The sequence below is a fragment of the Pogona vitticeps genome, chromosome 2, assembly GCF_051106095.1.
Source record: "Pogona vitticeps strain Pit_001003342236 chromosome 2, PviZW2.1, whole genome shotgun sequence".
NCBI lineage: Eukaryota > Metazoa > Chordata > Lepidosauria > Squamata > Agamidae > Pogona > Pogona vitticeps.
In genome coordinates, this window is record NC_135784.1 from 294146248 (window position 1) to 294171949 (window position 25702).

At 39.7% G+C, this 25702-nt stretch overlaps 1 protein-coding gene across 3 annotated transcripts in view; it reads left to right on the forward strand.

Moving 5' to 3' along the window:
• PRLR (prolactin receptor) overlaps positions 1-25702 on the forward strand; it is a 129851-nt gene that overhangs the window by 85270 nt on the left and 18879 nt on the right. For all 3 annotated transcript variants that reach the window (XM_072992849.2, XM_072992848.2, XM_020795712.3), the window contains exons 3-6: positions 17138-17199; positions 22084-22203; positions 23495-23624; positions 24952-25121. In XM_072992849.2, coding sequence (XP_072848950.2) covers positions 22131-22203; positions 23495-23624; positions 24952-25121 — 373 coding nt within the window. In that variant the 5' untranslated portion in view covers positions 17138-17199; positions 22084-22130. The remainder of the gene's footprint in view (positions 1-17137; positions 17200-22083; positions 22204-23494; positions 23625-24951; positions 25122-25702) is intronic.

The following is a 25702-nucleotide window of genomic DNA, read 5'->3' on the forward strand; positions in this document are numbered from 1 at the left end:
CCCGGGCCCAGAGCCATCTATATTGTTGACTCTCGGTCCGTAAGTGGCCCAGCGCATAAGCCCCCCCCCGTCCCTGTGATCGCACGATCCGCAGAGGCGTAAGGAGTGACCCGCTGTTAGCTTTATATTAATTATAAAAGGGGGACCCACCGAGACAACCAGTTATTCCCGCACTACCCGCCAGTGTGACCGAAAAGAAAACCACCCTTGGTTTCCAACAAAACCTTTTTCCAGTGTGGGATAGGCGAAAAATCCCCCCATCCAACGGCCAATCAGGATAGAGGTCAAAAATTCCTATCCGGCCCCAAAAAGGCGACCTAGAGACACAATAGAAATCGGGCGGGTGGGTGGGTGCCAAAAGCGAAAGAGACTGTCACGTGGCCCCGTTGCTTGCTTCTTTCCGGGACCGGGAGGCAAACCGCGCTGCCGATCGAGGGCGCGAAAATCGCCCCTCCTGCGCGCGCCGCATTCTTCCCACTGAGTTTGACTGTGAAAATGTTGTGTATTACTTGGCAATGAAATACTTTCCCCCCAAAAAACAGCACAAAGATTTTAAATGTGAAATTCAAGGGTTTTTTTTGTTTTGGTTTTTTTTTCATATCATCATAATCATTTTGCTAATGCTTCTACTGATGAAAAAATGAACTGGTTTCAACCCTCTTGAACATTTTCTATTAACAAAGGTTTTTACAGAAGTATATTTTTTTTCACTAGCCTACAATTTCCTAAAAGAAGTTAATGCTTGGCAAAACTTTCATCCCCCGAGGCATCGTATCTCCACATATATTATAGATTTTGAAAATCTAGTAATCAGCCCATTTGTTTGTATACTGGTGCGCTTTGCTATGTTGTTTAAGAAGGTCCCCAGAGCCTAGGTGCCTTGTATACAAGCAATCAGTGGCCAAGTTTTATATAAGTGAGTCAACAGTATCCAATTAGAATACATCTGGCTAGGATTGAAATTCTAAAAACTTTATAAAGGAAGAGATATTATTGTATATTATGAAACTTTCTTCTCTTGGAATGGAAGCAGAGATCAGAAAAGTTAATTAAGCGTGTGATTACACTATGAAAATGAATCAGAAGTTGGATTTGAGATGGTTTTGCTTCACGAACAAAAATGAAATGGTAATTGGTTTTGCTTCCTGGACAAAACAAATTGTGCTTCCCAGTACGTTGTGTAACTGGAATTTTAAAAATTGATTTGAAACATGCTGAAGCCGATTCAAAACCAGGTTTTTTTTTCCCATGTGCAACCAAGCCTTTAGTTGGGTTATGTAACTCCAGAAAACTCCTAGTTATCATAGCTTTGGCTGTCCTGGCATAGGGATTATTAGAGTTATAATCCAAAAACATAACTTTCCCTAGTTCTCGGTGAGATGAATAGGAGGCATAGATTTAAATACTGTAGATCAGTATTTGTTGAGTGTCATGCAGGATTTAGGTTAAACCTAGGACTGTTGGGATAACAAGCATATATTGACTGGTCATCCATGTTTTCAAAAGATGAACCCAACTCTTATTCAAATTTTTCTCCAACTTTGGGTGAAACACACTGCTTGGGATGAAATATACATCACACATCTTCGTTGCTTTAAAGTAGCAAAGCTGAAAATCGATTTCTTATATAGTATTATATAAAAGAAGCATCAGTAGAAACCAGATTGGGTAGGGATACATAATAGTTGGTAGAATAGTAATCCTCAAATATTAAAGTCCCATATTCAGGTGATAAATATTCATCTTCCTCTAGTCACAGATTTCCACCTCTGAATGGCTGAATTAGATATTTACCAAGGTTTCCATTTTGGAAAAAAACAAACCTGTGTACAGTATCTGAAAGCTGGTATGCCCTAGTAGTCAGCTTTTCTTTTGCAGTGTCTCAAAACATGTTTGACAGCTGACATGATAAAGCAGAAGCAGTTAACATACAACAGTACCTAGGGAGGTGTCGCTAATTGCCAAAGGAGATGGCAGCTTAATCCCATCACTTCTCTCTTGGTCCACTGAATCATCAAGTTAAAGCAGATTAAACAAACTTCATCTTCATCTCATATGCCTAAGGCTCTTAAGGAATGCAACAAGCTTTCACATGTGAAAAGGACATTATTGCCTACTTCATTTTGAAGATGTAACTGATCTTCTGGCACAAGATGAGCCTTTCAACATGGCATGAGACATATCTAAAGGTACCAAGGGCTGCAAATTTAAATCTGAACAGCAGCTGGGTAACTTACTCCAAGGCCTGTTCCAAAAGCTCCATGCAGAACTTCAAAACTGGAAGCAGTGTCACCTATTGATGTAAAACAGAAGGCTTTCCACAAAACTGACCAATATCAGTTGCTCATTGAGCCAGGCCAAGAACATACTACAAACATACAGAAAATAGAAAAGATCACAACAGACCTCCAAAATAACATTGAGGACCTCAACTGATGTCAAAATTTGCATATTCGCAAGGTATCTAAATCTGATAATAAGGAGGATTTCACCATCTGGTTTATTTCCTAGCTGATTTATGCCAGGTTTTTCACTAGATAGCTAGGATGTAGAAGAGTGAACAAGGCTTTGAAGCTTAAACTACAAGATCATGGTATACACAAGGATAACATAGTTATTGGAGAGTACACATATCCAGTTGATACTAGAGCATGATAATTTGTGGATTCATCCCTTTGAGATGCAGAATGATTATCTAAGCACACTTTCCTTTTTTCTCTAATGAGCACAAGCATTCTTATTTTCTCAGAAAGAAGCATGGGTGGGATTCCTTTATTTATGGAATGCTCTCCCTTTAGAGGCTTGACAGACACCAACACTAACCTGATTTCAGTGACAAGTTAAAACATAGTTATTCATTAAGACTTCAAGGATTAAGGATTATGGCTTTAGTAGCCTTTGGGACCTTTTTTATTGTTATTGATTTTAATATATTATGCAACGTTTGATTTCTATGCACTTTCAAGTTAATTCTGGTTTTTGGCAACACTTTCCATGAATTTTGCAGGCAGAGAGTACTCAAAACTGGTTTACGATTCCCATCTTCTGGGGCAATCTGGGACTGTGCAGCTTGTCCCAGGCCACATTGGCTGACTCTTCTGAGATGCATAGTGGAGAACTGAATGGCCAACTTTTGGCTCCACAGCTGGAGGTTGGGAGTTCAATTCCCCACTATGCATGATTCTAAAATATTGAATTGTTCTCCATTGTTTTTACTGTAGCTTTCTGCCTTGAGATCTCAGGATACAGAGCAACATACTAATGTGTTATCGAAAATAAATAAATATTGTAACTTGGATATGTAATGAGAACACAAAATGTGCTGAAAAAGACAATAACAATAGGAAAATTTGAAGTGAATAGAAACAGAGGAAGACCTAAAATGAGGTAAATTGACTCAAGAAAGGAATCAATTGTCTTTAATTTGTAATTTGGATTGGAGAGTGCATCCCCATTCATTTTGCTTGACCTCACAAGGTTTCAGTACCAGTTACTACAGTGGGTCAGCTTTCTGAGATGGAGGCACTGTTTTGTAATCTCTTTGGTCCTTCCTGGAGGGGCAAGTTCAAAAGGTGATGCTAGGGAGCTTCCATTTGACACCTTCACAACTGGCCTCTGGTGTCTATCAGGGCTCTGCTTTGTCCCCTATTCTGCTCAACCTATACCTGAAACCATTGTAAGGAGAAATTGGGATTTTGAGCCATACCATTTCCATCTAAATTTGAGGAAGTTGTTTTTGTTCTAAACCAATTATGTCAATAATGGACTGGATGACTGACATTTAATCCGGAAGGATAGATGTGCTCCCAGTCAGTCAAAAGAAGATCATAAGACCTGTACAGGATGGGGTTCAACTACCATTAGAGCCATAAGTTTGCTGTATGGAAGTACACCCAGATTCAGCCCCCGAGCTTGGGTTCTTAGGAGTGCATTTGCACAATTAAACTTAGTGCACCAACCATTCCTGGTGTTATCTGATGTAGTCACAGTGATAATTGGCTTAGTTACATCTCATTTAGAATGCTGTAACATGCTTCTTTTGAAAACTGTTTGGAACCTGCAGCTCATCTAAAATGCAGACAGACTGATGATGGGATAAATAAATAAATAAATAAATAAATAAATAAATAAATAAATAAATAAATAAATAAATAAATAAATAAATAAATAAATAAATAAATAAATAAATAAATAAATACTGTTATAGGTGGCATATAACTCCACTGTTGCAACAGCTTCATTGGTTACTAGTCCATTTCTGGGCACAATTCAAAGTGTTGGGTGTGATCCATAATCCCTATATGACTGAGTGAAGGCTCTCTGAAAGATTGTAATCTCCTATAAAGGCTTTCTCAGGCTCTGAGAAATGCCCTTCTCTTGATCCCCCTCTTTTGTTAACAAGCTTAGCGAGGACAAAAGGCAGGATCTTTTTAGTAGCTGTTCCCAGATTGTGGAACTCCCTGCCAAGGGAGGCTAAATTGGCCATCTTCCAGATGTCCTTCCACCTTCATGTGAAAACCTTCTTGTTAGGATAGGAATTTGGCAACCAACTGCCTGCCCTACTTTTCTATTGTTTAAGTGTAATCACTGTTTCTAACTGACATGTATAAAATGATTTTTAAACATGTCAGTTTTAATATGCTAACTCGTTTAGTTATGTTTTAATATTTGCAATTGTAGCATTCACCATTATTATGTAAAGTAGTCATGTATATTCATGTTGCAGGCTAATGTTGCTGAGAGGCGGAGCCGAGAGATATGTAATAAAGAGGCGGAGTCAGTGAGTTAGTCAGTCAGAGAGAAGAGAGTCAGAGTACTGTAGAGAGTGGAGAGATAGAGTGTGGTACTGTATTTTGGGAGATCTGAGGTGTGATTAGAGTGAAGAGTGAATAAGAACTGTTATGACAAATAGAAGGTTGAGATTGATGATTAATAAACCTATAGAAGTTACCTATGATTAATAATCAAACATCTGTAATCAATAAACAAGTTTTATTTGAAAGACAGTGAAGTTTGGACCTGCATCTTCATCCTTCCAGAAGTAATGTTGATTTAGTGATCAACTGGTGGCAGCGGGGTGAAAAGGAGTCTTGGTTTGCCTTCGTGTGCTCTGTGTTTGGGGAGTCAGGCAAGGGGCACAAGGAGCGAACGCTACAGCAATTAATTGTACTTTTCAGTCATACTATAAGCCAGTGGTTCTTAACCTTTGTTACTCGGATGCTTTTGAACTGCAACTCCCAGAAACCCCAGTCAGGACAGCTGGTGGTGAAGGCTTCTGGGAGTTGCAGTCCAAAACTCCTGAGTAACCCAAGGTTAAGAACCAGTGCTATAAGCCACCTTGAAGGAGAAAAAAGGAAACAAAATCAAAAGCATGTAAAAGAACAAAATTAGTGGCATATGATTATAGTGTTTGACTGTGGTAATTTTATTGCCTACTTGCTCGCCTCCTCACTCTGTCAGATACACACACACACACACACATGTACTATGCATAGACTCTAGAGAGCACATATGTCAAAATCATATAACACTAGAAAACGAGAATTTCACTGGGAAATTCGTAAGGTTTCTATACAGAGTGTTAGAGTCCAGATCGGATCATGTTTATGCTGTTTCAGAGAGTTGCATTAGATCCAAAATGAGATTTCAGTCAGTCTGACCTACGCAAGCATACATATTATTTAATCAAGAGCTGAGCCAAGTACAAAGTTTGCCTGTAGTTATGTTATTGTGAGTTGTTTCCATCTCATAATAACATTTTCTTTGTACGGCTAAATGCAGTGCGAGATAGGATCTACAATAGAGTTGTTTGTTACATGGCTTGTGAAGAAGAAGAAGAAGAAAGGGAAGAAAAGTCAGCTCAAAGAGAAAACATTGTTGAAGACTGCTTATCTTTTGGTTGTTCTGGGTTTTTTGGGCTCTTTGGCCGTGTTCTGAAGGTTGTTCTTCCTGACGTTTCGCCAGTCTCTGTGGCCGGCATCTTCAGAGGACAGCAACCTGTGCTCTGGTGTAGTTGGCTTGGGAGTGCAGTATTTATGGCTGTGAGATAGGCTTTTGTCTTTTTCTGTTGATGGGTGATTAGTGTGTATTGTTGTGGGTGTATTGTTGTGCTAAGGAGAAGAGATTATCTGTTCCTGTGGTTGATGGGTGTCATTAGCTGGTCTTTTGTGTGTAGTGATCCCCTGTCCTTGTGGGTGAGTAGAGTTCGTTGACCTTTAGCATGTAGTATGTTTGATAGCTAGGAGCCAAGTTTTGTTGAGCTTCATACTTTCCTCTTTTTTGTTGAAACTGTGCTTGTGCTTGTGGATTTCAATGGCTTCCCTGTGCAGTCTGACGTAATGATTGCTGGTGTTGTCCAGTATTTCAGTATTTTGAAATAGAATTTCATGTCCAGTTTGTTTCAGGGCATGTTCAGCTACTGCAGATTTTTCTGGTTGTTTTAGTCTGCAGTGTCTCTCATGTTCTTTGATTCTGGTGTGGATGCTTCGTTTTGTGGTTCCAATATATACCTAGCCACAACTGCAAGGTATCCGGTATATTCCTGCGGTGGTGAGGGGGTCCCTTCTGTCCTTTGCTGACCGTAACATTTGTTGTATTTTTGTGGTGGGCTTGAATACTGTTTGTAGGTTGTGTTTTTTTCAAAAAGTTTCCAGCTCTTTGAACTGCTTATCTTTCATACATATATGTTTGAAAATGTAACCAGTTTGTGAGAGTTTAAGGGTGCAAGAGGCTGGATAGTTCAAGGGGTTGAGTACATACATGGTTGAGCACCCAGAGATGGGAAAAGAGCTTGCCTCTGTTTCCTGAGATATGCTGGTCAATTTGACACTGCTCACAAAAAATATGAATTATATACCACTTCTGAGTACCCTATATCTAGAAAACAATGCAAAGTCACCAGAAGTCAGAACTGACTTCACAACATGTAGCAGCAGCAATTGTTGTTGTTGTTGTTTAGGTTCTTATAAGGCTGCAAGAATCTAAAATGAAAGGAGGGTCCTATAAATGGAAAATCTTTTATGCCACATCTTGTTTCACTGCCTCTAATATTATCTCTGCCACATGAGCTTCGTCAGGCAGGTTTCTTCCTGCATTGTTTAGAAAAAAGTTAGAAATGACATAGGGATTCCTCCGCCTCTCTCCTTATTTGGGATGCGAACCACTTAAGAGGGAAAGGGGAGGAAGTCCGCCCGTAACCTTTTTTGGTTGGGTGGAGACTGTGGCAGGGAAACTTTGCAGACCTCAATACTTCTTCTCAATTCTTTCTTTAGAGGAATAAGGTAAAATAAATGGGGTACAAGTTTAAGTTTCAACTTACTTCTAACAGTTCATTCATAGTTTAAGTTGAAATAAACTTTAAACTGAGTTTACCCTCCCATTGCCCAGAAAGCTAACTCAGTTGGCTGACTCAGTGTATTTTTGATTACTAAGTTGATCTCTGATAGTTTATTGTTACAGCAGAACTCAGCCATGGTGCTTTGTCCATGCCATGGTAGTATGAAATAAAAACATCAGTCAGCAGATCTCAAAACAGTCGTTATTTGACTGAATAATAAAAGAGATGTAAAGAAAATGTGCCACTGAGAATAGATTCCAGCTCTCTGAACCAGGTTTTACCCAAACAGATGACCTCCTAACTCTCTCTATAAATGTTATTTTTATTGTAAAAATTCAAATCCACGCCCCTCCAGTGTGTTTGCCTGGCTGCTTGTAGCCTAGTTTTAGTTTCGTAGTTTGGCAACTGCCTTTTATGGCCTTTTGTTCCAGCACCTGCCCAGATATGTGCTGGCCAGATGCATATCCTGTGGGATTTAGATGAGAAAACAGCATCCTGGTTTAAGCATTTCTATCACTTCAAGGCCTCTGCACGTTGCTACAAGAAGCCAAGAAAGTAAGAAGATACCATCTGATGCAGTGCACTCACCTGAGATAATTTTGCTGGTGCAAATGTCCGCACTGCAAATATTAAAAAGGGAACTCCATGAGAACAGATAATGAATTCTTGAGAATGCTGTGTCCAATGATGTTCATGTATAGCTTGTTTTTGAGTGCTCCTCCTACCACACCATAACACACCATGCACATTTGCAAACTGTAACTGTGGAAGTCATAATCTGAAACAGGACTAGTGTAGAGTGAGAGGTGTCTCAATTTCCTTGATAGCAATATTTTTTTTCCTGAAAATACTTCATAGGAGAAAAGTCACAGATACTAACAGCTTGGGAAGGATTCCTTTTTCAATAGAAAAGTGCCTTAGAGGGAAGAGTTGAAATATTTTCCTCTCCATAACTTTTAGATCACACCCACTATTATTGTACTTTGTTTTTAGAAAATCTAGGACAAAGCCATGTGATTGAGCATCACATGTGACTTTCAGAAGACGAGCTGAATTTGTAGCCCCGTATTCCATGTTCTGTTGCTCAGTTAAACTCATCCGGTTTAAACTGCTTGTTCTCGGTGGCTTTCAGCTACTTGAGTTTTATTTGAACCCATAACTTGAAAGGATAACTTTTCCCTTTGGCAATATTTTCCTTCAACTCTGGCCTCCCTTGTCTCTATGGCGAAGTTTATAAAACTTCAATAAACATTGTCATGAGCAAAGTTCACTTAGAATATTAACTGGGTTGGGATTTAGGTTCAGAGAGCAAATGTCTTGGTAGCAAGACGTAGGCAGCAAATGGAGCATGTCACGAAGGCTTACTATCAGAAGAAAAGTAATGCATTGTTGATTTGTGGTTATTACTTGTTATTATTCCTAAAGTTATTGAAAAGAATGTAAGGAGCATTGCCAGTTTTATTTGAATTGCAGAATCAGATGCTTGGATGCCTCATGTCTGCTATCAATCCGTGTTTCTTTCTTTTATCTTAGATATTATTGGGTCACCACAATCATCTCTCTAGGATGCTAACATTTGACAGTGGTTGGAATATCAGATCTAAATAGAAATTTGTTGGTATTGAATATTAGAAATATGTCATCTATTTGATTATCTTAAAATTAATACATTGATTAACAGTAGGCTTATGTAGTTTACATCCATTGATCTTTGGTGACATATTTGTTCTTGGCTCCTTCAAAGGTGTTCTTTTGGTCACTTAGAATAGCCTCCTCCAATCTAACATTTTTTTCAAGGTAGACAAATCCCATAATGTAATTGCTATCTGGGCCTGGTGACAACTATTAGTCTAGTGTCCTAAAATTCAGGATCTCATATCTTGACCTACAGAAAAACATTCACATACCTGTGTACAGAGCCAGTTGTTTTTTTGACCACCTTCAAATGTTCTTGCTCAATGAATATTATAACACCTTTGCCTGAAACTAGTCCAGAATCTCCTGTTCATTGTATAGCTTGACACTGCGTGGGAGAGTGAGCATGTCAAGGAAAATGAAGGCAATACCATCATGAAGCTAAACTCCATGGAAGCTCTGAATAAACTGAAACTTTGGACTAGACATGGGGACGAATATAAAAATGAATCAGGATATTCATTAAATATGATTTGTCAGATAATTACTGCTTCATATTCTTGGGGTCCAAAGACCCCAATGAATATGAAACAACAAATATAACCCTTTTATAGTCATCCCTTCGTTCTCTCTCTGCTTATGCTCCAGTGGATCATCTGTTCCTCAGGGGCATAAGCAGAGAGGGGTTTTCCCTTCAGGTGGTTTCTTAAAGCCTGCCCCAAGGGAATCCCACCCCGGGTTGGAGGATGCCTTGGTTCCCCTTTCCTCCTATTCCTATGCCCATGCAGCATAAGAAGAGGAGGGAAGGGATCAAAGACTGATCAAGGGGATCCCCCTGCTGCTGTGGGATTGCTTTGATCCCTGCTTTCCCTCCTCTTGCTATGCCCTGCGGGGCTTAACAAGAGGGGAGAAAGCAAAACAAAAAACAAAAACCCGACAAATAATGAATTGATTCGTTGTTCGTCAGGTCACTGGGGGGCAATTTGTGGTTCATGGGCCATCAAGTTTGATGACCCATGAATCAAGACAGAGTGCCATTTTGGCACTTCGTCTCCATCTCTACTTTGGACATATCTTGAGAGGACAAGAGTCACTGGGGAAAAACAATAAAGCTATGAACAATGGAAAGCTATAGGAGAAGAAGACCTAACATGAAATGAGTCTTCCATTTACCAAATTCTTACACACTCCTACAGGTAAAATTTAGTTTGAGAAATGCTTTTAAAAGTTTACATTTGGAGCAAATGTGACTAATGGAAGAGAAAGTTAGGAATAATTTTCAGTTGTGTGAGTGACCTATATAGGCTGTAGGACAGTGAGGCTGTGGGAAGCTGAGCTGTTCTTTCTCAAGATGATACTTTCAGGAAACCATCTGTTTGGTAAATAAGTGCATTTTAAAGTATTAAAAGAATCATTGATTCCCACCTGAGAGACGTCTGACGTTGATGAATTGTAGTTCCTATTGACAGTGCTTGCCAGGGCTTCCAGTAGTTAAACTACGGAAGCATCGGAAGTGCCAAGGTAGGGTATTACTTGTATAGAGGTAGTGCTCATTGGAAAGGTGTATAAGTGTCTTTTGTCTTGGAAGGAAGAATATAGATGCAGAACAACTAATTATTTGAGTGAGTAGAAAGATTCATGATGTTACTTTTTAAAACCTTTTGAAAATGTTCAAGAAATGGATGCTTCTCCTCCTCTTTGATGAGAAACAAATCAACGTTAATGTATTATTTTAATGCAATTTATGACCAAAAAACACAGATCCCATCAAAATAAATCCACACTTCCCTGTGTGTTGTGTAGTCCGCATAATAAAAATTGCTTTGAAACATGTTAAACCCAATTCAAAAACAGTTTTTCTCCCACCTGTAACTGAGCTCAGAGAAAGGCTGTTTCAACCACCTCCCTGCGTCATTAAAGGAGATTCAGTTGTAATTACAGAGCAGCTCTAACATTTGTTTCCAGACTAAATTCAGAACATTTAACTAGCAGGTCAGCTCCCTCTCTTGGTGAAAGATAACAATGCAAGCCTGCTGGACATGGATTTTTAAAGAGACAGAGAGAAGCAAAATAAAGAGGCTTCTGTACAGTACAAAGATGCCTAGAAAATGATTGAAAGGGACTTGAATTAGCCCTGCTTTGTGCCTGTGTCAGCCACACAGCCAGTCTGTACTTATGGAGGACTCATAATCATCTGCAACCTTCTTCTGCCTCCTTCCGTCTCCTTTGCAGTCCTCATAATCCAGTGTTTATGAGACAGCACATGGCAAGAGGCCATTGTGTAAAAAAAAATGACTTTTTAAATCTCTGACAGCAGTAAATGGCCATCTAAGGAGCTGCTTGCTACAAGTCAAATGCATGCAGCTAAATTTTGCAGATATCTCTCAGGCAGAACTGAAGCAACATTTGGAAATATGCTTAGGTCGTGTAAGTTGTTCCGGTGGCTGCAGGGCCACTGATGTTATAGCTGGTATCCTTTATTGGAAAAGGAGGTAAGAACAGATGGAAATAGAGACCGAAGACCAAAGGGCCAAGAAGAATGAAGAGGGCCACGGGCATGTGTTTTGAACGGCCCTGCTTCAGATTCCCAAAGGCACTGATTCCCATTTAGAACAACCCATTTTCCATGGTTTTTTGTTTTGTTTTTAAATCTGCCGGCAGGGATTCGGCAAATCTCTATCTGCCAGTTCATTTGTGCCTGGCATGGTTTGTAACAAGGGACTGTTTATGACAGAAAACCACAAGAATGTTATCATGCATTTCAAAGATGAAACATAACTCAGGAGTCTTCTGTCCTTATTTGCTCCTTATTTGAATGTGAAAAGAAGGACTGAAATGAACATGTCTTTGCACAGCATGCAATGCCCAAAACAGCTGTAGTGCTGTGCAGAAGCATGTGTGCACATGCACACACACATCCTCTGCTTCTTTGCAGGTGGAATAAAGAGAGTAAGCGGGAAGCTTTTATACTGATAAGGCAGAAGAGAATTACCTTCAGCTGACATAGTTCTCAGGCTGCGTTCTGTAGTTTCAAGAAATATTTATGTTTCTTTGGGTCTCCAGGTAAGGAGACCCATTTCCAGGCCCAAAGTACTGGAGGAGGAAATGTTGGTTGCTCAGTTCCTGGTTCCTCATTTCTTCCCCACTCTCAAATCCCACCAGAGCTCATTCGCTCAGTGTGGAGATGTTTGTGTGTGTTCAGCACACAAAAGAAATTCTTTTTAGGATGCTCTGCAGGAAACCCATACTATCTATCTGACTGTCGTATACACCCAGAGATACAGCTGTTACACAATGGCCCAACATGTGTAGCATCGTGAGAACCTTCTTTCTAGACTCAGGGCTTGGCCCTGAAAACCTAATAGAATGGGAAGTTAATCCATTGGTATATCTAATTGTACAACACGGTATGTATAGATAAGGGTAAATGTAAAGGTTTCCCTTGACAATTTTTGTCCAGTCGTGTTCGACTCTAGGGGGAGGTGCTCATCTCCATTTCCAAGCCATAGAGCCAGCGTTTGTCCAAAGACTATCTTCCGTGGTCACATGGCCAGTGCGACTTAGACACGGAACATTGTTGCCTTCCCACCGAGGTGGTCCCTATTTATCTACTCGTATTTGCATGCTTTCGAACCGCTAGGTTGGCGGGAGCTGGGACAAGTGACGGGCGCTCACTCCGTCATGTGGATTCGATCTTACAGCTGAAGATCTACAGACCTTTCAGCACAGAGGCTTCCGCAGTTTAGCCCGCAGTGTAAATGTGTTTGCATGGAGGGACTGGAATGATATATGTGCATGGTGAAGCATTCTGACCAATGGGAATGTGTCTCGCATCAACCAGAGAGATATACAAAGCAAGTGCCAGTTACAAATCTCTCAGATAGGGCCCAATATGTGACCAATAGTTGATGGTGCCAGAGAGGGCCAAATATGTAATAGTGTTAGGATGTGAGATATACTTGTTTATTGCAATAAATATGTCTGTCATCAAGTACAAACTATGTGTATAATGAATGCAATACATCTTAGCATTGTGAGCTTATTATAAGTATGTTTCTAAAAAGTAAACATTATTAATGTTTTAACAGAGACCAAGTGATTATTTACTATCAATTGATGGCACAAACGTACACAAGGCAGAATATCAACTTCTGCCCTGCCAGTGGGTTTTTTTTTATCGATAAGCACACAGCAGTTTGTGTGCAGACTCTGCTCCATTTTATATATTATTTATTTTAGCTCAGGTCAGCAATGTACACTCACAGATACTATTGTACAGTTGTCACACAAGGGCCCACCGCATGTAGCATCATGAGAACTTCCCCCTGGTCTCAAGATTTGGACCTGAAATCTTAGCGAATGGGAAGTTATTGGGCTGACAATCACAGTTGTGCCTCTTTGTGGTGGTGTTGAGACCATCTTCTTTATTGCTTAGTTTTCCTTAGGATTACATTTGATACTTGTTTTATCACAACCTTGATAAATTATTTCTTTGCTTAAATTTTTATATTATGTTGATATTCAGGGTTTTTAATATTATATTTGATTTTTTTAATTGATAGAACTTAGACTATATTGCTTTTTGGTTTCAAACATTATTTTTGGTAAGTTAATGTTTATTGGGGACACAGCTGACAAACAGTAAGCAAAAATAAAAGGGAAAAATAAAAAGAAAAACATAGTGGTCTCTTAAGACTAACTGTTGTATTTTAATGTGAGCTTTCATGGACAAGTCCACTTTGTCAGACACATGGCAAATATTTATATTTGGGTTGTATTTGGGCCCATGTTGTTGACCTGGCAATGACTTTTAAGAACCCATTGGATATTCAGTTCCCCTCCCAGGAAGCATTGTTCCGTAAACAATGACAATGATTGGTGGCTAAATTAATCCCAAGCTATAGGTGAGAAGAATATGGCAATGTCCACAAAAGCTCAGTGAAAATACATCAGTTAGTCTTCAAGGTGCCACAATGTTTTTGTCTTCTTTATTCTTTTTATTTTTTTTTCTTTTTGCTTGATATGCTAGCATAGAGGCACATGGTCACCTCTTCTGAAATAAACATTAAAGTATCAAATGTAGAAAAACAGGATATGAATGTACTAAATGACAACAAAGACAATCCTGGGCAAATAAATACTCGTATTTCAATTTCACTTCAACATTCTGTAAAAATAATAGGGTGGGAGGTTCAGAACTTGGAGAAGTCACTTTCGTGTATACTTTATATGAACCTGCAGCCAGCAGGGCTGGTAGTTATGTTCTTTGGAGGAATTTGGGGCATAGTCATCCAAAAAAAGAGAGTAACTTTTTTCAGCTGTGAAACAGGTATCTACCGTGAAGTGTTTCAGACAGAGTGAACTCATAAATAGCATGGCCATGCTGCCAAGTTTAACGGTTCTATGTGAGAAAAGAGAGGAATTCACAATTTAAGAAATTTAATGTTTTTCAGAACTTTTGTCAGATGACTTTTCAGCTCTGACTACATCACGTTAGATGACTTGTACCTTGCCATTCCTTGATATAAACATAGTGTTATTATTATATTCCATTTTATTGCACCTGTCCTTTACGGTCAGATATGTTGCATGTGCAACAGAGGGTCACCCATGGCAGTTTTGACAACCAGCCCTTCTTGCAAAACAATTCCTTTTCAGCAGAAAGCTCAGTTCCTTATCATTCCCATCAAGTTTACCACAAGTGTGCTAAACAGCCTGGAACATTGCTTGCACTCTTATCCCTCACCTTACATGGCCTGGCCTTGTTAAATCTAATTTTTCAAATTTATTTTAACATTCCACTTGGATGCCTGAAGGGGCAGAGAGATCAACTCTTTTCCTCCACCAGATGCCCTTTCCTTTTCTCTAATCAAAGAACTTTGGGGTAGTTACTTATTCACAGGAAACAAGTTAAAAGAAAACAGTCCTTACTTGAAGGGGAAAGGGATAAAGAGAGAGCAGGAAGGTCATTTTCACAGCCCTGTGGCAAAAAGAGGAGTTGTTTGTGGGATCACAAAACCACTGGTGCTTATTGTTAATCACTAACGCCATGCCTTTGCTATGGATTAAGAACTTGCCCTTGCATAACAAACTATCACAAGCCCAGAGTTTATGGGACACAGTCCCAGTCATTTCTTGCCTGTTTTGTGATAAGTCGGTCTAATTCTGCACTTGACCGGATGTCACAGGGGGAAGATACAGTTCTGAAGGCTCCCCCAGCAATCCCTTGGTCAGCAGAAGCCCTGAACTGGACAGGGGGGCGGGGGTAGAAAGAGAAAAGGAGTTTCTCATCAAGAACAAGCAAGATTCACATCCCTACCCTAAAGATCCAGGGAGAATAAAACCCATCTTTGCCTGGGGCTGAGTCCCATTAGAGGTCACGCCCACCTGCTTATATGCCTTTGTTTTGGTTCATAGGCTACAGGGAACTTCCGTTCAGTTGTGGGAGAATAGGCTGCTCTCCTTTCCATGTGCAAATGACAGAAATGAATCCATGCCTTGCTTGAGTCAGCACTCAAGCATTCACTTTTCCAAGCAAATCACTTTCACAAAGTATTGGTTACACAAATACATCTTTGCATGCATGAATCAGTGGTACCATTCTATATTTAAATGGCTGTATTATCAGTGTGTTTGTATCACATATACGTACATGTGACTGTCTACTAACTTGGACATTTCTAACAAATAAAGAACTTCCCTATCCTTTGAGGAGTCTTAGCTATAAGTCGTGGGTTCCCAAGCCCAAGGAGGTTGCCATGGTTATTTTTAGTTGCAATTATTTTTATATTTATTATATTAAATATGGTATACACTACAGAATGGTTTTTTTATTTTAATCCTCTTGGCCCACAGATAGATAATTTTAATCTGAACTGGAATTGCAGAAGTTCTGAGTTCTTTCTATACTCCTTTGGGGGATTTTCTTATCACAACACTCCTACTGCTTCTAAAAGAGCTGTTCTTGCTCCTTTCTCTCTGCTCCTCTGCCTCTGCCTTTGGAAGATTAATGTCAGCGCTTCAGACTGGACCGTTCGCCCATCTCAAACAAGTCTGAATGGAGATGAGCACGTGGTGTGTGCTGCGAACGCTGACACCCAAGAAGGTGGCAGCATTGAAAAGTTGTTGCTGCTGTGGTCGTGGTGTCTTTTGCTCCACTTGAGTCTCTGGCTTCTGGGTGTGGTGATGGTGGAACAGTATAGGAAGGAGGGACCTGGACAGGGAGATTTCTCTGGGTCCCACCTGAGTCATGGAGAAGGCAAGAGAGGCAGAAAGGTGATGGAGGAGAACCAGGGAGGAGATGGGGAATGGATGGGGCCCATGGCAGAGGTGTTTATTTTGACTTGATGGAAAGGGATTCTTCACTGAGGGGGCTTTTGGGGTGGGGTGAGACATGAAGGGAGGGTTGTTTCCACACCCAAAAACGTAAATTGAACTCAGTATATTGACTTTCTTTTTCTTTCTCAAATTTTATCTTACAAACCACCCCAATTATGTATTATTACATTAATATTAATGTAATATTATATTAATATTAATATTAATATAATATGGTAGAATTATATTCTGAAAATCTATTTAATGTCTTTTCTTTACCCCATTAAAATGGCTTTTTACGCAAATGTGGGGGGTTACAGATTACTTGGCTATTATAAAAGGGGGTCACGACTTTAAAAAAGTTGGGAAACACTGCTTTAAGTGATATAATCACAAGGACAGCTCTGCTGAAACCAGTCAGAATGTTCAGGAGCTATAAATAATGTAGGTTACAAATCATGAGCCCTCTGTTTCGTATACAAAACAATAGTAACTTTCCCAAATTCAGGCCACTACAGTATATTATAAGTCTTGTGAGATTCTCTATGAACTTTCCCCTCTCCCATTTAACAACAACAACAAAGTGTAAACTTACCATGTGTACATGTCTACTTTGGAGTAAACACCAATGTGTTCAATGGGATCTATTCCTAGATACATGAGTATAGTGTTGCAGCCTCAAAAGCCTTCCTTTTCCTGAAAAATTCAAATTATTCTACAATATACATCAATGCAGCGCTATGTGAGGTAGTAGGTTTCATCCCCCACCCCAATCTACTTTTGCAAAGAAAAAAAAACATTTATTTGTCATAGATATTGAAATAATTGTGCTTTCTTTGTCTTCCCTAGGTAGCCAGCTAATTTGCCACTTCTCCATGAAGAACAAAAATATGATAATCCACCTTAATCCTGTAAGTGTGCTTCTCAATAATTTATTTTCGGTCTCAGAACTGGACACTGCACACAATTGTTTTTTTTTTATATCTTCCTTTCTCCCTCTCCTTCAGTCTTTCTCTAATGGGGGCAATCTATTGCCACAACATGTAGTTATGGTGTAACATTGTCAATGGAACTGAAGTTAAGAGAACTTATTTCTGGGGTATACCTATTCTGAGGGAACAGCCTGACTTTGCAGACAGCTTTTATTTATATCCTCAGTAAAACTGTTGTTGGAAGCTTAGCTGTTGCTGTGACCTGTTCTTTACAACTTAAACACATTGGAAATCTGACAGGGTTCCTTCCTGGCCTTTCTAAAATCATATGGAGAGCTACTAGTACAGTTTAATCTGTCTTCTACCTACTAAAGACCTCTGGGTAGTGTGGGCGGCATATTAAATAAATAAATAAATAAATAAATAAATAAATAAATAAATAAATAAATAAATAAATAAATAAATAAATAAATAAATAAATAAATAAAGATAGGGAATGGGCCAGCTCACTGTCTCTTGAATTAGAATTTTTTTTACATCTCAAGTTCTTTCTATCTCAAATATGTAAACTTGAATATTTTGGTGACTATTTTTAGAAACAAATTTTTGACAGTAAGGGATGTTTAACAATCAAATAGATTATTTGGATTTGCTGGAGATTCTTAAAAAGAGGGTGGATAACTATTTGTCAGTGATACTTCAGCTGTGGATTTCCTGCATTCACAGTGAATTGGACTAGGTGATCCTTGAAACCCCTTCCAGCTCTACAATTCTGTGATTTGGCCATCAAGAGTGGCCAAATCCAATAGGTTTTACACCCATGGTGAACAGGACTGTGTGCTACCTGCCTGCCATGCAGAGTTAAAGGCAAGAGGTATCTTAGAAAAAGAGGTGGCCACCCTCATTCACCAATAACAAAGCTTCAACACACTGGGTTTCTTAGGAGTAGGAGCAGAGGAATGCAGCCTCAGGACTTTTAAAGATTACTTTACGCCCTGGATTTAGAAGGACAAATTTGTCAGTTCTGATGTCTCCCACATTCACTTTTCTTTCTCAAATTCTTTCAGTTCCAAAGATGAAAAATTGTGAATTTTGAAAAATTGGGGTAAAAACTAAAGAAATTTCCCCCCCCCATCCGTACCACCTACCTTTGTATTATATAATGTGAATAATGCCCCAAGCATAAATAAAGAACACTACCTTACCCATATATAGAGAGTCATGTCCATGTAACAAAAATAATTTATATGTATAAACACATACTTTGCAAGAAACATAGCTTTGACCACTGACATCTTCAGAACAGTGCTTTAAAATCCAGTATTACCTTAAAACTGTACTGTAATTTCTAAAGACGTAGCTATGCTAGTCTCTCCTGCTTATGCAATTGTTCTTACATGATAAAATAAGGAAACATGATTCTGTTCTCAGGCTATATCTACAAAGTTTTGTTGGTTTATATAGCACTTTAAAAAAAAACAATTTTATATTTTGCCTTCCTTCCAAGAATGGCACTCAAGATAGCTGCTGAATAAATAAAACAAATAGAATTAAAATTTGAAAATGCACACTTTAAAAAAAGCACAATATTGGGGAGAAAAAAGCCAGAAAAGAAAACATAAGAAGCCTAGTGGGGATAGACCGACAGACAAGGACTCTGGTTCAGATACCTGCTCAGCCATGGGTGTGTGGAACTGGCAAAACCGGTCCTTAAATATCTCGCTTGCCTTGAAATCCCTATTAGGGTCACTGTAAGTCAGTTTCAACTTTATGGCATGTAACGACAGTGACAATTAAGTGAAAGGTCTTTGTCACGTGGTGGAAAGACAGGTGGGGGAGAGTCAGCCTAGCTTCCTCTGATAGGGACACCAATTGGAGTGTGATCCTTTCCTCCTGTTCTCCAGCTGTTCGACGAATCCCCCAGCAGGAGCACAGGTCTGTGGATGATCAGCCAAGGAGGAAGGGCAAGGACACCCGTGCTCCTGCTGAAGGCTGGTCAAACAGTCGAAGAGGAAGAGGAGAAGAGTGTGCACCGGCTGGTGAGTGGGGGATCCAGCCAGGGAGGCAGTGGAAGGGAACAAGCAGCCCCTTTGGTGCCGCATGTATGAACTGGCATGAACGTCCAAACTGAGGTTCGTGCCCATCTCTAATTGGGAGGGCTCTCGACTGATGAGATGCTGAAAACTGAAGAGGGAATGAGGGTTCACCCTGCCTGAGGCTCTAGCCCTCTGCTCGCAGCTCTGCTAGGATACATCTTTCATTGACCCCTTTTGACTGAGATGGGCCTTGAGCCACAACAGTAGGGCCAGCTGTGCCCGTACACAACACCTGTTCAATTCAGGACCACCCAGGCAAGAAGCAATCCTGGCTGATCTTGCCCACAGATGCCTATCATCGCAACAACACAAGCGTCCACCAAGGTGACGTTTGGCAGCTCTTTTGTATTTTGTACCGCATAATCGCTTTGCAAACAGCAATTATAGGATAAAGAAGAAAGCAGTAAAACGATCCCCGTTCCAAAGTCAACATCAGGGGGAACACTTGAGTAGCAAAAAGACATTGAAGGCAATTTTGCTTCAAAGCACGGTTGTTGGGGAGGAATCTCCCTGAGAGAAAAGTTTTAAAGAAGAGCAGTTCACAGATAGAATACCCCAATGGGATAGTATTCGGTTGCATCCTAGGAATTGAGGTGATGACCAACAATTCATTTTTGGCTTTCCAGAAGGTAATAGCACCCCCTGCTGAATTGTCTCCAAATTGTTTTGCAAAATCTTTCAGGGCTACTCCAGGTTTCAGATTTATTTATTTATTTATTATTTTATTTAAAATATCTCCATCCTGCCTTTCTCCTAAAAAAGGACCCAAGGTGGCTTACATCAATAAAATACAATATTTAAAAACTAAAAACAATATTTTACAAATATTGAAAAGTATAAAACAAATGCCACACTAAAACAGTAAACAAAATCAACACTGAAAACACATTTAAAGCAACTGATAATCCACTCTTACAGCTGAAATTGCATTGTTTATTTATCTAACTTTTATTTTAGTAAGCATTTGTTTATTTCCCCATTCGTTTTTAGGGTTGGGTTGTCTGTCTGAACACCACTGCCAGTTAAAAGGGGCCAATGTGGTGTAGTGATTATAGTGCTGGACTGAAGTTTGTAAGATATCGGTTCTAGTACCCGATGAGCCATGAAACACTGTAGATATCCTTTGGCTATAACTCTGAACTACCTTACAAAGTTGTGAGCATAAGGTTGGGAAGAGAGCTGTATGTGCCACCTTGAGCTAATTGGAGGAAAAGTTGGATATAGTCATGATTATAATTCATATTAATAACAGTGATTGTAATGGTTTGTAATTGTCACCATCACCAATCTCAGAAAAACAGGAGACAAAGGGATTTGGAAAGTGGCCCATAAAATGTTCAGAAGCATACAAGCAAATTTTAAAATGAAAGGATAATTAGCAAATGAAAGCACTAGGACACTAAGTGCTCGAATAGAAGAAAAATAATGTGGGAAAGTGCCATTTAAAAGAATCGTAATTGCACAGTGACACTGTTAGTGGCTGAAACCCCAAATATACATGATTCAAAGTACCATCTACAGTCCATTTATCTGACAAGTCACATTGCCTTGTCTGTGTTCTCCTTTGGGCCTGATTCAAATTAAAAAACAGTGAATCAAAAAGTGAGACTTCCCTGCAGAAATAGGAAAGTACAATTCCTAGGCTCTCAGAATCCTTTTTCGTTTAATGAAATTTAAAAGGCAAATACCGTAGCTTAGCTGAAGCCAATAGATGTCCACATGGAAAAAAGAAAAAAAAGCAAACATTGCAGCCTAATCTGCCTGAAAAATCTCCACGAGTGCTACTGGCAGTATTGCTCTTGGCAAATGGTATGGACCCCTTGCTGTAGAAGTCCATCCATTGAACCCCACAGATATATTCTTATAGGGTGGTAGTGCCCAATTTTGCTACTGTATAGATTTCAGGGAATCACTAGCCTGTCCGTTCCCCACCCCCATAGAGGAGGTATGAAAAAAAAGACCCGGGTGAGTATTAAGACCCGGTGGGGTGACAGTCGTCTTCAAATAGCTGTATCCAAAGAGTTGATCTACATATGTTGGAAAAGGCTTGTTCTCTCTGACCCCCAGAGGGAAGGATTAGAACTAATGAGGGAAGTAAGTTTGAGTTGAGTGTTAGTACCAGGGCCAGTCACTCCATTGTTTCTTTAAAGCAAGTTTCTTTCTTTTTTCTTTTTAACTTTTCAAAGAAAACTGTCTTTTGACTGTTTTTGTGACCTTTCATTGCCTTCCATATACAGTATCTCCTTTCTCAATTTATTTGGTCTGTTTTAAATCTGGGGATGCTTAAGGTCACTTATTCCTGCTTGGGGCAAAACAGTTTTATTTTTAGAAAATAATAACTCTGAAACTCTTTGCCCAAGATCCCCCAGATCAGGCAGAGAGCAAGAGCAGACTCTCTGCTACATCTGTGCCAAATTCGGTGCTGATCCAAAGTCCAGTTTCAAAGTTATAATTTTTTGTTTGCTCTGCCCCATTTTTAGAATTGCCTTGTTGATTTCTTCTGTGGTACAATAACATCACTGTACTCCTGTGCTATGATAATTCCAGAGATAATCCTGGTGGCACACTGCTTATCCTTGTAGCGTGTTTTCAGAATTGCACCGATTTTGCCATTTGAGGAAGTACTTCTTCTATTATTCATCTCAGACTAGTGAGGCCTTCTTAAAGCACAGGATTATCAATCATATGAGAAAAGGAAACCATGAGGCATGGAATGTACATTGTATAAAAATCCTTAGTGAATATGGCATGTTTCTTTGTCTCCCAGTGAAATTTTATTCCTTCCTCAAGGAAGAGGAGGAAAACTGGACCAACATGAGGCTACAAATGCCACGAGCAACAGACATAATTATTTCACTGCTTTCTCTTCATGTTTGGCTTGTGAATTGTGAGTACTCCGACGTTTTTGCTCAGTTTTGAAAATGCCACTCCTAGAAGCATTCTGTTTACATCTTGGATGACTTTCCAGAATCTGTTCAACATCCTATGTGAAGCAAAGGCCTTCCAGGAAGGACAAGGCAAGGAGAATGTGTGATTCCCAGGACTTCGTTACCTGAGGCATTCACTCTACCCCACATTAAGACAGGGCCAGCTATACTGTATTGGCCGTTACCAGTAAAGACTTCTTATCCTTTGCCAATATTGTATTCATTCTGGAAAACCTTGGTCTTCTACTGTTGTCTGCTGGACTTAGTATGAATTTGTCCTCTTAAACAGCATATCCCAATAGTTTATTATCTTGGCTTCCCATGTATAAGTATAAATGTGTGTGTTTTTGGTTAAAGTACAGATCCTCTTGTTTTCTGTTCATTTAAAAATTGCAAATTTTGGATTGAATTGGGGTCTTCATTTCTTATCTGCTGGATTTAAAACTCTGTCACTTTACCCCCCCTCCAAAAAATGCAAAATAAAAAGAAACAACTGCTGTATTTTAATATGAACTTTCATGGATCAAGTCCACTTCCTCAAACGTAAGAGTAACATGTGACCATCATGTTTTTACATGGCCCCATGTTCATATGGTGATACAGATAATGGAAAAAGTGACAATCATTAACTAGTAAAGAAATAGGCTACCAAGCTGTGAATAATGTCAGTTTTAATCTACCAGGTAACAACAGCATGGTTGACACAAGTGGCAAACTGTGTGAATCAATGTAGCATATGCCTTATACTGTACTCTATAAACTTTATCTCCGTTGTTTTCTTTTCAAGTCTTATTTTGCAGTGTTTTTTTATCCCCCAGAACAGTGACTTTCAGGTCATTCAAAGAGTGCCCAAGTAGACTGAAATGTTCTGAATCTGGTTTTTCTGTACTGCTATTCTTGATGTCAAAATTATGTACATTAATTCTTTTCCACAGAGATTGCTGTGTTTATCCCATGTAGAGTGCAGAAGGGCATTGTTGACAATGGGTGGCGTAGATCAATTAGTGGTGGAACAAGTATGGCAAACTATTTTGCTTTTCCATATTGCTTGGAAATACATTATGATACCAATGTAGTCATTTTGTATAATGTTTTCAGCTGCTTTACTTTTCCTTTCAGAAGGAAAAGTGGCATATAAGTAAGGACCATTATTGCTGTCAAAGACAGATTCAAGCATAGAAGGCAGACCTTCATCAATTTAGTTCAAGAGTCCTTGTGACAACTACTGAATTTATTATTTCGATTCCTCAGGTCATTCACCTCCTGGAAAGCCTACCATAAGCTGTCAGTCTTCAGGAAATGAAACATTTACTTGCTGGTGGAAACCTGATCCATACGGAGGACAACCTACAAATTACTTTCTACTGTACAATATAGAAGGGTAAGAAAATGTAAAGGGGGAAAATACATTTTGTTTTTCCTCACATATACAGTATTCAGGAAAAGAACCAAACAGTTCTCAGAGACATCCACCATTGTGAAGTGAAACAGTAAGTAACAACCATCTTCTCCCAAATTCTGAACCTCCAGAATCTACCTTTTTTGACCATGGCTGCAGATAAAGCCTGTTTCATGCACATTTTTGACAGGTTCTCTCAAGCTCATCCCAGATGGTTAGAGGCAAGGAGAGATGCAGAGGCTGCCAGCCTATGGAAGCTGGCTGCCTCTCAAGACGGCGGTTGTGGTGGAGGAGTTGGAGGGGGCAGAGGCACATAAAGGTAGTGAGGCAATGGAGCAGTAGGAAGGTGGTCAGGCTGCGGGGGGTGGGTGGGCGGTGGCAATGAACCAGGAAGTTAGTTGAATATCAAGAAAGTGTTTTGGTTTAGGAAAGTTAGGTTTCTCTGGTTTGGATGAACCTAAACTGATCCAAATCAACAAATTAGCAATTTTGGACGAACTTCCTGCTTTGTTGTTAGCTTTGTGCCCATCTCTATTTAGCATTACACCACTAAAATAAAATACCTTTAAAAAGAAGATACAATTTACAAATTGCATTGCAATTGTAGTCCTTCATCAGTGTGAGCAGTGCATGAAAAGGGAGTAGAGTCGTTTCCCACACTATGCCACCCATCTGCACATTATCAGTTATTTCATCTGGATATGCCCACCAACTTCCCCAAAGTACCAGTATAGACAATCACCCAAGCCAAAAGCAAAATAATGATGATGATGATGATGATGATGATGATGATGATGATGATGTCACTTGAAACAGTAAAAAGGCAAACAAACCAGAAGCCCTGCCAGTAGAATAATAATATTGCATATTCATGCCAAAATATCAAATTTACTGGTAATTGACACTAACATCATGTAGTCAACAGAATAATGATTGGAAAGAACAGTGAGTAACACAACACAGATAGATATATACCCATCCAATTACTTCCCTGGTCTACCAGGAGAGGGAATGTAAGGGCTGCAAGGGAAGATTAAAGCTTAACCCACGCATGTCTAGTGGCTGTAGTAAGATGGGCTGCATCTGAACCAACATCTTCAAGGCAGACATTGGCTCACATGCACTAGACGTCTTGTACATTTGTAGAACGAATTCCCAGTTATTTCTGAAGAACTTGCCTCTGTTCTTTTTCATTTACAATAATGAAATTACTAAATTTAAGCTGAGTACTGAGTATGCTCATGTATGGCTATTTTTTCCTGGTAGGTGTGAACAAAACTTTTAATTTTTTTTTCCTGTTTTATTTCAGGGAAGAACAAACCCGTGAATGTCCAGACTACGTATCAGCGGGCCCCAATTCCTGCTATTTTGATCAGAGTTTCACCAGCCTTTGGAAAACATACAACATCACAGTAAAAGCCACTAACGATGTGGGCATTAATATCTCTGATCTCCATTATGTGGACATAAGAACATTAGGTAGGAAGAAAAAACCCAAATGCAAATCCAGCCTTGCATCTTGTAAGAGGTGGGCAAAGTGTGGCTGCAAGGCAGCATGAACTTCTCAAGCCTGGTTTTGTAGCTCTTAATTCCATCCGAATTCTCCTCCGTGATGCAAAAACACATTTCCCGGAGGGCTGGGAGAGTGAATGGCCACTCTTGGGAACCTGCAGGAGCAGCAGTTCACAGACCTCCCTGCAGTGTTTACAACTAAAAACACCATTTTGGAAAACCAAAAGTAGATTTCCAGCCTTGCATTTCCTCCTGTTGTCCATTCCCTACAGAAGAGGGCTGATCTTGTCTGATTGGATTATATGGGTAGACAAGGCTTGCCCTGTCACAGAGCAGGCCTGCCTGCAACTCAATAGACATGGCCTCTGGTCTGGGCAGTACAGAATATGCAAGCCAGTTTGGTGTAGTGCAGTGATACCAAACCTTGGGTAACCCAGGCGTTCTTGGACTGCAATTCCCAGAAGCCTTCACCACCAGCTGTGCTGGCCAGGGTTCCTGGGAGTTGTAGTCCAAGAACACCTGGGTTATCCAAGGTTGAGATCCACTGG